The sequence below is a fragment of the Littorina saxatilis genome, linkage group LG13 (genome assembly GCF_037325665.1).
Source record: "Littorina saxatilis isolate snail1 linkage group LG13, US_GU_Lsax_2.0, whole genome shotgun sequence".
In the NCBI taxonomy this organism is placed as follows: Eukaryota; Metazoa; Mollusca; class Gastropoda; order Littorinimorpha; family Littorinidae; genus Littorina; species Littorina saxatilis.
In genome coordinates, this window is record NC_090257.1 from 38,030,290 (window position 1) to 38,043,094 (window position 12,805).

The 12,805-nt window shown below is 40.9% G+C and overlaps 1 protein-coding gene across 1 annotated transcript in view; it reads left to right on the plus strand.

Annotated features, from left to right (window-relative positions):
- Positions 1 to 11,658, plus strand: part of LOC138946093 (sushi, von Willebrand factor type A, EGF and pentraxin domain-containing protein 1-like) — a 15,651-nt gene extending 3,993 nt beyond the window's left edge. Inside the window, exons 6-9 of the mRNA XM_070317602.1 lie at positions 987 to 1,178; positions 8,186 to 8,371; positions 8,898 to 9,089; positions 10,701 to 11,658. Coding sequence (XP_070173703.1) covers positions 987 to 1,178; positions 8,186 to 8,371; positions 8,898 to 9,089; positions 10,701 to 10,921 — 791 coding nt within the window. The 3' untranslated portion in view covers positions 10,922 to 11,658. The remainder of the gene's footprint in view (positions 1 to 986; positions 1,179 to 8,185; positions 8,372 to 8,897; positions 9,090 to 10,700) is intronic.
- Positions 11,659 to 12,805: the final 1,147 nt, after the last annotated feature.

Genomic DNA, 12,805 nt, shown 5'->3' on the forward strand with positions numbered 1-12,805 from the left:
TTCGTCCGGTATGTGCCGGAAATCCGGATTCGATTATGGCCTCTTTTTTTGTGTGGTTTGGTTCAGGATTCATGACCTTTTTCAGTCCCACCCCTGAATGTCTATCTATCTGTCTATCTGAGACAATGCCAAAAGGTGACGTTTTCATGTCAGTATGTCCCAAATGACATCACCAGTACATTTTTCATTCTATCTAATCTGTTTTCGTTCTATTTTTTCTAATAACATGCGTTAACAATTGATTGCCAACTGGAATGGAAGAGCACAAAAAGTGTAACTTGATATGTAGTTTCTCTAGAGGGAAAAACATCTTCCACTTTCATGTCAGTGTGTCCCATGCAACATACATTTGCCAAACAGCTATGTGCAAGTAGATTATTTGTTAGTGGTATAGAAAATACTGATCAACAATTAAAGTCAGTTTTCACATTCATTTTCTACCTATTTCTTATTTGTTTATTCTGTTGGCAATGGTGAAATGTCAGCAATCGTGTGTCATTCGGGACAGTAGACATGACACCTGACCTTTTGTCACTGTCTCATCTATCTGTCTATCTATCTGTCTATCTATCTCTCTATCTATCTGTCTATCTATCTGTCTATCTATCTGTCTGCATATGTTTGTGTGTGTGTGTCTCTCACCTGGCTGGCCAATTGCTTGGTAAGTCCGGCCAACCTTTGGATGTCTGTGGGTATAATGCACGCATTGTTTAACTGTTTGAGAAGTTGGCTTGCTATTTATGAAGTCCTGCTTTATGCTCCAGGCCGTGTTTGCAAGCACAGATATGTTTTAATATCACAGGTTTGAGTTCAATGCTATTCCACAGTGATGTCATAATCATTTCTTATTCATCTATACTTTTCAGATTTCATTTCTACGTTTCATTTTTATTCATCAATGATATTATATATTATTGATATATTTTCGAAAAACAACTGCCACTGATTATGAATTAGTGACTGATTGCTAATGATCAACTTGACAGTGGTAGAGTGCGGTGCCCCGCTCACCCTGTATCAGGCCGAGCCCTCTGCCAGCTCTGGAGTCTATCTGTCAATCATCACCTACAGCTGTCAGTCAGGGTACATTCAATCTGGGACTGGGGTGGGACGAAAACAGTGTGCTGGTGACGGGCAGTGGACATCTGTGGCCAACGATCCGGACATCGTGTGTGCTCGTGAGTTGTGTGTGTTTCGGGGGGGGGGGAGGTTGGTATATGTGGTGTGTGTGTGGGGGGGGTTGTAGTGGTAGCAGTAATGGTGGTGGTGGAGGTGGTGGTGGTGTGGTGCGTTTCTGTGTGTGTGTGTGTGTGTGTGTGTGTGTGTGTGTGTGTGTGTGTGTGTGTGTGTGTGTGTGTGTGTGTGTGTGTGTGTGTGTGTGACAGACAGACAGACAGACAGTTAGATAGACAGACAGGAAGACATAGACAGTATTATATTCGACTGTCAACATAAAGAAAGGAAGCCAATTTAGGTCGGATCAAATGTGTTCATAACCTTGTTGGAATACATAAACAAGTCGCGTAAGGCGAAATTACTACATTTAGTCAAGCTGTTGAAATCACAGAATGAAACTGAACGCACTGCATTTTTTTTTTAACCGAGACAATACAGCTTCGTACGTCAATCCCCGCGGCAGTTTTCCCGTGCAACACGAAGTGAAATTGAAGAAGGCAGAATAACGCAATAGCGTACTGCGGAAAGCAATAAAGCGCGCTTTTCTGTATTCTTTTTACCTTTCTGAGCTTGTTTTGAATACAACATATTATATCTATATGGTTTTAGAATCAGGAAATAATAAAGAATAAGATGAAACCATTTTTGGATCGATTTCTTACATTTTAATCGTAGTACTAATTAACCTATTTTCGTTAATTGTGATCACATTTTAAGAGTAAACATAACATATGTAATATTTTTAGATTCAGAATTTGATGAAGAATACGATGCAATCAAGTTTGAATCTGTTTGCGACAATTTCATTTTAATGACAACTTTAATGAGCAAACTCATCAATTAATTGTTAAGCCTCCACGCTGAAATGCAATACCGAAGTCCGGGCTTTGTCGAAGATTACTTGACCAAAATTTCAACCAATTTGGTTCAAAAATGAGGGCGTGACAGTGCCGCCTCAAGTTTTACTAAATGCCAGATAAGACGTCATCGTAGACATTTATATGAAAAAAGAAAAACTGGTCTGGGGATATCATACCCAGGAACGTTCATGTGAAATTTCATGAAGATCGGTTTAGAAGTTTTCTGGGAACTGATCTATACACACACACACACACACACACACACACACATAATACACCACGACCCTCGTCTCGATTCCCCCTCTATGTTAAAACATTTAGTCAAAACTTGACTAAATGTAAAAACGAGAGGGGTGAAATAAAAGTCACAAATTATTACACAAAAATGTATTTCTGTCACTTGTTTGTTCATCTGTTTAGGTGTTCCTCTGGCTGTATCAACAAACAACGGAACTTCTTCAAATAATATTGGGAAAATACTGTTTATAATTGTTCTAAATGTGCAACCGTTGTGGTCAAGGCGTATATACTTCTAACACCCAATTATCATCTTCCAGAAGGTTTGAACTGCTCACATTTTGATCGTCAAAGAGCGAACAAACTTAGTAAACAGCCGATCGACACACACAAAACGGCGTACAAGCCCGGGGTTCGGTATTGCATTTCAGCTTGGTGGCTTAAAAATTAATTAATGACTTTGGTCATTAAAAATCTGAAAATTGTAAAAAAAAATAAAAATTTATAAAACGATCCAAATTTACGTTTATCTTATTCTCCATCATTTGCTGATTCCACAAACATATAAATATGTTATATTCGGATTAAAAACAAGCTCTGAAAATTAAATATATAAAAATTATGATCAAAATTAAATTGTCCAAATCAATTTAAAAACACTTTCATCTTATTCCTTGTCGGTTCCTGATTCCAAAAACATATAGATATGATATGTTTGGATTAAAAACACGCTGAGAAAGTTAAAACAAAGAGAGGTACAGAAAAGCGTGCTATCCTTCTTAGCGCAACTACTACCCCGCTCTTCTTGTCAATTTCACTGCCTTTGCCATGAGCGGTGGACTGACGATGCTACGAGTATACGGTCTTGCTGAAAAATGGCAGCTACTTGACTAAATATTGTATTTTCGCCTTACGCGACTTGTTTAAAGTTCAGTTTGCGGAATTTATGCCTCTCGGTATATATGCAAAGAGAATACTACACGGCTTGCTGTGTCCTATCAGATTTACACGATTTGTTTTGTGTGTTTTATATTAAAATGCGAGCGAAAGCGAGTGTATATCTATGACACAGCAAGCCATGTGGTATTCTGTTTATACTACATACTCTACTTGCGTGTCTTTTGCTCCAAATGTCCCGCAGTCGAAGCGCCCCGTTTAAAGAAGCATCTTGTGGAACTTCGATCTCTTCCACAGCCTCCTAAAATCTTTGACGTCAAATCATAAAGACGTCACCCTATAAAGTAAACCCTGTTGTGTATGTTTTCAAAATTCTTCCAGGGTAAACAGAAAGAAAAAAAGTGTTCCCAGAATGGTGTTGTCTCGGTGACTTTGACATCATGAGCAGTGGAAAATCAGATCCCTGCCAGACTAGTATGACACGACCACATTTACATGATATACACACATGATAGTCTATTGTTTAGTTAGAATATCATAATTTTAACTTATCTGAAGGTACACGTATATCTATTTTCGGACATGGCAGAATGTGAACAGAGCGCATACATAACACTCAACAAGCATTTTTACCTCTTCCATTTTTCAGAATGGGGGTAATGGAACATTTTGCAGGTCGATGCAAAAATAAACGGTGAATTCTTTTAATTGTTGTATAATTATGTGATTGTGTTGACTCTGCACGGCATTGTGTCATGTTTTGGTTAAAATCGCTCGGATGTTTCCAGGAAAATGTTCATGTGAATCCAGAAACAATGTAATTTTAGCCTACGAAAACGTCATGAAATTACGCAATTTCCAGCCATATTGGAATGACAGTTACACTAATTCAAACGAAAAACCATCATTGCAACAAACGTACACCTTGGGTTAATACCACTTCCAAAATAGGTTATGTGATTGTAACTGACCGGTCAGATACTTCATTCAATTAAGTGTGTGTGGTGTGTGTGTGTGTGGTGTGTGTGGTGTGTGTGGTGTGTGTGTGTGTGCGCGTATGTGTGTGTGTGTGTGGTGTGTGTGTGTGTGTGGTTGTGTGTGTGTGTGTGTGTGGTTGTGGTTGTGTGTGTGTGTGTGTGTGTGTGGTTGTGTGTCATCACTTGTCATCACCCTCCTTTAAATGATTCTTGGCATGTCATCATATTCAACGTTCTGTATCAAAAAGTCTGTCGGATTCATTTCTCTAATTTTGTCACACTTTCTTCAACAAATTCTGACATTATCACAGACAAAATATTAGCAAAATATTAGCAAAGTCGATTTTTGGGGTCAATTTTCGTCGTATATTTTCAAAAGACCACTGGGTCAAAGATCAGTGAACGTTACGTTTTGTATTGCCATAAATTAAACGTTCCAATTGCATATGCATACCTTTCTTGTTACATTTAGTCAAGTTTTGACTAAATGTTTTAACGTAGAGGGGGAATCGAGACGAGGGTCGTGGTGTATGTGTGTGTGTGTGTGTGACGTGTGTGTGTGTGTGTGTGTGTGTGTGTGTCTGTCTGTCTGTGCGTGTGTGTGTGTAGAGCGATTCAGACTAAACTACTGGACCGATCTTTATGAAATTTTACATGAGAGTTCCTGGGAATGATATCCCCGGACCTTTTTTTCTTTTTTTGATAAATGTCTTTGATGACGTCATACCCGGCTTTTTGTAAAAGTTGAGGCGGCATTGTCACACCCTCATTTTTCAATCAAATTGATTGAAATTTTGGCCAAGCAATCTTCGACGAAGGCCGGACTTCGGTATTGCATTTCAGCTTGGTGGCTTAAAAATTAATTAATGACTTTGGTCATTAAAAATCTGAAAATTGTAAAAAAAAAAATTGTATAAAACGATCCAAATTTACGTTCATCGTATTCTTCATCATTTCCTGATTCCAAAAACATATAAATATGTTATATTTGGATTAAAAACAAGCTCTGAAAATATAAAATATAAAAATTATGATCAAAATACAATTTTCGAAATCAATTTAAAAACACTTTCATCTTATTCCTTGTCGGTTCCTGATTCCAAAAACATATAGATATGATATGTTTGGATTAAAAACACGCTCAGAAAGTTAAAACGAAGAGAGGTACAGTAAAGCGTGCTATGAAGCACAGCGCAACCGCTACCGCGCCAAACAGGCTCGTCACTTTCACTGCCTTTTGCACTAGCGGCGGACTACGTTCAGTTTCATTCTGTGAGTTCCACAGCTTGACTAAATGTAGTAGTTTCGCCTTACGCGACTTGTTTTTACATTTAGTCAAGTTTTGACTAAATGTTTTAACATAGACGGGGAATCGAGACGAGGATGTGGCGTATGTGTGTGCGTGTGTGTGTGTGTATGTGTATGTGTGTGAGTATAGAGCGATTCAGAGAAAACTACTGGACCGATCTTCATGTAATTTAACATGAGATTTCCTGGGTGTGATATCCCCAGAAGCTTTTTCTTTTTTTTTGATAAATAACTTTGATGACGTCATCTCTGGCGTTTAGTGAAAGTTGAGGCGGCACTGTCACACCCTCATTTTTCTACCAAATGTATTTAAATTTTGGCCAAGCATTCTTCGACGAAGGCCGGACTTCGGTATTGCATTTCAGCTTGATGGCTTAAAAATTAATTAATGACTTTGGCCATTAAAAATCTGAAAATTGTAAAAAAAAAAATATATATATATAAAACGATCCAAATTTACGTTCATCTTATTCTTCATCATTTTCTGATTCCAAAAACATATAAATATGTTATATTTGGATTAAAAACAAGCTCTGAAAGTAAAAAAATTAAAAATTATGATCAAAATTAAATTTTCGAAATCAATTTAAAAACACTTTCATCTTATTCATTGTCGGTTCCTGATTCCAAAAACATATAGATATGATATGTTTGGATTAAAAACACGCTCAGAAAGTTAAAACGAAGAATGCGAATGCGAATGCGAAAGTTTAATTGCTAGGCCATTGGCCCCTAAGTTAAAACGAAGAGAGGTACAGTAAAGCGTGCTATGAAGCACAGCGCAACCGCGTGTGTGTGTGTGTGTGTGTGTGTGTGAGTGTGTGTGTGTGTGTGTGTGTGTGGTGTGTGTGTGTGTGTGTGTGTGTGGTGTGTGTGGTGTGTGTGGTGTGTGTGGTGTGTGTGTGTGTGCGCGTATGTGTGTGTGTGTGGTGTGTGTGTGTGTGTGTGTGTGTGTGGTTGTGTGTGTGTGTGTGTGTGGTTGTGGTTGTGTGTGTGTGTGTGTGTGTGTGGTTGTGTGTGTGTGTGTGTGTGGTTGTGTGTGTGTGTGTGTGGTTGTGTGTGTGTGTCTGTGTGTGTGTCTGTGTGTGTCTGACAGTCTGTGTGTGTCTGTGTGTGTCTGTGTGTGTCTGTGTCTGTGTCTGCGTGACAGACAGACAGACAGACAGACAGACAGACAGACAGACAGACAGACAGACAGACAAACAGACAGACAGACAGAGGCAGACAGAGACAATATCATAAGGACCTTGTCCACATGATGAATGGAGACCAAATTTGGTAGGGTCAAATATTTCATTTTAATAACCTTCCAAAATAACATAGTAGATTGGGTTGGAATTGGCGGTAGGGGGAGTCTTGGAATGACAAGTGATGACACAAAATGCATGTTTGCTGACTTGTTTGCTTGTTTGCTTGCTCGGGTGTACCTCTGGCTGTGTCAACGAACAGTGGAAGCGAGTTTTACTTCTTCAAACGTTATTGGGAAATACTGTTTATGCCCATTTCAAATGTGCCACCGTTTTGGATGAGAGGTATACTCCTTTATTCCCCCCTCTGCTTCTTTCTCTCTGTAAACTTGTAGGGCTACTTATTTTTCGGTAACTTACCCAACAACCAAAATCACTTACCCAACAACGGGCCTGAATCCTCGATAGCTCATGGGTAGAGACTGTACACATTGTGGATCTACTTTTTGCGACTCAAAAGTTCAGAACACGCTAATGTACAAAATATACCTTTCTGGAGCAAACAATACAACCATACCGCATTTAAACCAACAACTACAGGCTTGAACACATGAATCTCAATATAAAATCCATGAGTTTGGTTGTTTTCTGAATTCAGATCTGCCGTGCACAATCGTTTATCGCTAGCAAGATTCCAAGGAAAAGTAACTCTCATATTTTGTCTAGCGACACGAGTAGTTCCCCTTCCAGATTTCGGCTGCATCGACAAGACTGCAATCCGACGGTCAGTTTTCAACAATATTTCATTTTATAAACAGATCACACGCAATCAATTGCAAATATCTAATCAACTTAAAGAATATGCAGCGGTTTCATACACTATTTTGCCCCAGAAAACTGACCTTCATACAGTTTTTAACGTTGGAACACGGGTGTAAAACTTCGTCTGCTAGTCACATTCGAGGAAAGAACATTTCCTGAGCGATACCAAAACATGAACAGAACACACACTATCTGCCTTTACCGCCACAGCAGAACGACAACATAACTGTGTACTTGATTTTAGTTCAAAACATGGAAACTGACAAAAAGTGTTAACGGAATTGAATGATTTGCACGGAACTATGCAACCGCGCATTAATCGATCGCCTGCGCAGATAGACTGGTTGGGTGAATATGATTCGATCAAACTTTCGCACAAAAACTCCTCTTTTCTTTGAATAACTGAAGAAAGGAGGAATAAAGAGGTTACATACCTCGTCTCAGTGATTATCAAAAATAATGGTCTCAGTTCGCGGTCATGAAAAAGCTCGCTGAAGCTCGCATTTTTCATGATCCGCAAACTTCGACCATTATTTTTGATAATCACTGAGACTCGGCATGTAACCTCTACATCTCACAACAATCATCTGCGGTGCTTGACCAGCTCAAAGTTTGATGGTCAGAGAACTAACAAATGAAGCAACCATGCACTCAAGCAAGAAACCAACCAATCAATCAACCAAACGATAATTCATTGCAATAACTCTTCTTGCGGTTTCAGCTAAGCCATGTATTGCGCTTGCGACAATACTGAACGCAGTGCCCTCCCTTCCTTTCGGCGTCTACCGGGACATCGTGACCTACACCTGCGCCCCTGGTTACAGCCAATCAGGAGGAAGCACAGGCAAGCGCACGTGCACGGCGGCTGGCACGTGGTTTGTGGAAAATGCAGATCCAGTGTGCACAAGTAAATATTGCATGCATATTATTACATTTGTTCGAAGAAAAACAGTAGATTAGTCAATTGAAGGTTTCTTCTTTCCCTTGTACTCTGTCTTGTAATCTGTATGACCCTCCAGATTGCATGGTTTTGAAGACACACTCCTTCCCGTGAATGTGGCTTATGTCAGCTAGAGGGCTAGCCAGCCCCCTTACCTGGTGTTGAAATTTAGCATTTGAACGGGGTATTTTGGGTCTCTCCTTGAGAGAAAAGTACATTTGCCGGAACCCAGTCATCAGTCCTTTGGGGTGAGTGTAGAAAAGGGCCTCTTCTATGGCCCGGCTCCTAATATGGACCATCTTGGTTCTGAGAAAACAACGATGCAAAAGCGCTCAGAATCAAGTACGTTAGAGCGAAAGTTTCAATAGCTAGGCTATCGCATCGTTGTTACTCTTCGTCTGTGAAATGCAAGAGAAAAACCCCATGCATGTCTTGTTTGCCGTTTGACACATCTCTGTGTGGTTTTTTTGTGTGTTTTTTTGTTTTACTAAAGGAATAGGTTGTGGAGCTCCGCCTTCTCGTATTGGAGCCACGGCCTCTGCTACGATTGGCTACTTGGGCGAGAACGTGACCTACGCGTGTGACCAATCACATGTCCGTGTTGGAGGAGGATCTGGTCACGTGACGTGTAACCTTAGTGCTCTGTGGGAGGAAGATGCTACAGATTCTGTACCTTTGTGTCTCGGTAAGTTTCTGAATGGGGAAAACATAACTCTTATTTTACCATGTCGTGTTATACTATGTTTGACTGATCGTTTTGTATCAAATTATAGCAAGACAGTGGCGAGACAGTCATGGTAAGTTCACGGTCTACTCAAATCGAGGAGGTCTCAGAATGTCTGAATGAGGTGAACTTAGTCATCGTAGTCGTCTTCATTCCCATCTTCCTTCTTCTCATTTCCCCCTATTCTTCTTCCTCCTTTTTCGTCTCTTTCTCCTCTTCTTCTCCTCCTCCTCTTCGTGTTTTTCTTATCTTCCTCTTCTTTTTCTGCTCCTTCTTCTCTTCTTTCTTTTCCTCCTCTTCTGTCTATTTTTCTCGTCTTCTTCCTCGTCCCCCCCCCCCCCCCTCCCCCCCACCTCATCGTTTCCTCTACCTCTTCTGTCGGTTTCTTCGTGATACAGTAACATGGCTATGGACTTCAACCTCTTCCCCACCTCATTCTCCTTCTCTTCTGTTTCTCCTCGCCCTCCTCTTTTCCGTCCTCGTCTTTGTCCTCTTCCATCTCTTCTCCTGACTAGTAGATAAGACGCCGGCCTCCCAAGCGGAAGGTCGTGGGCTCGAATACCGGCGGTGCCTGGTGGGTTAAGGGTGGAGATTTTTCCCGATCTCTCAGGTCAACTTATGTGCAGACCGGCTAGTACCTTATCCCCCTTCGTTTGTACGTACTAGCACAAGACCAAGTGCGCACAGGAACAAAGCTGCAATACATGTCAGAGTTTGATGGGTTATCAACAAAAATACTTTGCATGCATCCCCCGAAAGCGGCGTATGGCTGCCTAAATGGCGGGGTAAAAACGGCCATACACGTTAAAACCGTGGGAGTTTCAGCCCATGAACAAAGAAGAAGAAAAATATCTCCTCTTCCTCCTCATTCTCTTGTTCCTCATCTTTTTCTCCTTGTCCTTCCCTCCTCCTCTTCTTCTTCTCCTACTTCTTTTTTTTAATTTTTTTTTTAATTTGTATTTGCCAAGCACATCATTGTGGGGCTTTTAATCAATAACATGCATCCGTCTACAATGTATCATCATTCATCCTTCAACATGTATAATAAATATGTAAATGGCAACTGCCAAGTATACAAGACATATGTATATACAACATTAGGACATAACAGACAGACGGACATATAACATACCGTTCGCCTACAAGTAAGGCCGGAGCATAACATAACATGCAGATTACAATACTGATAAAAAAAGAGAGAGAGAGAGAGAGAGAGAGAGAGAGAGAGAGAGAGAGAGACTGAGAGAGTGGGGGGGCGGTAATGATGGTGGTGGTATCATTTATAATGTAATACTCTTAGATAATAACACAAATAATAGATTCTTCTTGAAGTTCCACCCAACAATAATCAAAAGTCACTAAAATACAAGACACCCCTACACCCATAAGATTGGACAGGGTGACAGACAGATAAGAGGATAAGACAAGCAGACAGACATAAGACATACACACACTACTTCTGCTATGGCTCTTACCTCTCCTCTTCTCCCCCTTCTCATTATCCTTCCTTCTGTCTGTTTCTTCGTGATACAGTCAGATGGTTATGGACTCCAACCGTTCTTGTTTGTGCAGGTATGAACATCAAGTTCGTCAACTCAAGGAGTGAGGCTCAGATGGCGCCACCAGGTGCCTTGACGTCAGCTTCCGCTCGTAGTAACCTTCACTGCGCATCATTCTGCGCATTGTCTGTGTATTGCCATGGTTACAGTTTCAATAAACAAAGTGGTGCTTGTGCGATGAACAACGTTTCTCCTCATCCCGTGGTAACGGACATGAAGAAAGTATATTTTTGAAAAATAACTGTTTTATGAATGGAGATTGGACATTTGGAAATTGGTAGAGAACATGGATAAACAAGTCGCGTGAAGCAATATAAAAACATTTAGTCAAGATCAACACCACAAACCAATCATCGCCGAGACTACATTCAGATAGTCTCGGCTAACCATACCATTTTGAATTCAGGAGAAGATGCGGAATACAATGCATCAATTTTAAATCTGTTTGCAAATAATCGATTTTAATGACAACTTTAATGAGCAAACTCATTAATTATTGTTTAAGCCTCCAAGCTGAAATGCAATACCAAAGTCAGGGCTTTGTCGAAGATTACTTGACCAAAATGTCAACCAATTTGGTTGAAAAATGAGAGCGTGACAGTGCTGCCTCAACTTTTACAAAATGACGTCATAAAAGACATTTATCCAAAAAATGAAAAAAACATCTGGGGATATCATACCCAGGAACTCTCATGTACAGTTTCATGAAGATCGGTCCAGTAGTTTCTCTGAATCGCTCTATACATACACACGCACACACACACACACACACACACACACACACACACACACACACACACACACACACGCACACATACACCACAACCATCATCTCGATTCCCCGTCTTTGTTAAAACATTTAGTCAAAACTTGACTAAATGTTAAAAAGGTGGGGAACACGATTTGTCATAACGCACGGTGGCTAATTGTGTCCGGTTCTTTTGAAATAAAATCAAACAGAGGAGAATTCACGAACTCTTGATATTGTGTTTGAGTGGATATACGTGCGTTTGGTTGGTGGAAGGATTGGTTTAGGATGGGTTGGCTGGCTGTTTGGTTGAATGATTGATAGGTTTCTGTCTCTTATTCAGCTTGCACACACACACACACGCGCACACACACACACACACACACACACGCATGCTCAAGCGCGCGCACACACACGTACACACACACACACCGCGCGCGTGCACACACACAGTAATAATAATGATAATAACAATAACAACAATAGCAACACTTGATTGTCCATTAAAATGGAAAAAGTTCTTTTCACATACACTCTCTCTCTCTCTCTCTCTCTCTCTCTCTCTCTCTCTCTCTCTCTCTCTCTCTCTCTCTCTCTCTCTCTCTCTCTCTCTCTCTCCCAGTTAAAGATTTCGAGTTTGAAACGAAAGCCAGGGGATTTGGAAAGGGATTATATATGTGAGGAGGTGACAGTTTAAGTATAGGAACATATAGTATCACATGTTCCATCCTCCACACTTGTTCTTCACGCAGACAAATAACAACTGTTTACCTTTGCACAACAGCTTAGTTCAAACCAATAACACGCGAATACGATACCACTGGACACAGCAAAGTGCTCAGTGATAACTCAATGTTATACCCCCATTCCACACAACCGTTCTAGGTCCCGTTCCCGTACCGACCAAGGAACGGTGCGGGCACGGGAGGGATCGGGAGGGAACCGCAATGGAACGTAAATGATCGTTAACGGAACTGCTTTGAACGGTAGGGTCGGTAGGGAGGGTTGAGTTTGGGCTGCATGTTCAAAATTTTAGCCGTTCCCCTCCCGATCAGAATGAACGGTAATGGAACGTTAACCCATCGGTAACGGAACGCTTGGATCGTTAAAGAACTTAAAACAACGGTCACGCAACGGTAGCGCTCTCACACACTGAGTTGTCATACCCACATTCCACACATCCGTTCTAGCTTCCGTTCCCAGCCGTCCTGCTATGGTCAGACGCTGCTCAAAGATGCCTAAAACGGCCGTTTGCGCAGCGTTCCATTGTTGTGGCAGCCGTCCTTGGTCGGTACGGGAACGAGACCTGGAACGGTTGTGTGGAATGGGGGTATTACAGCGATGGTAAGTACATTGGCCTGTGACCTGTT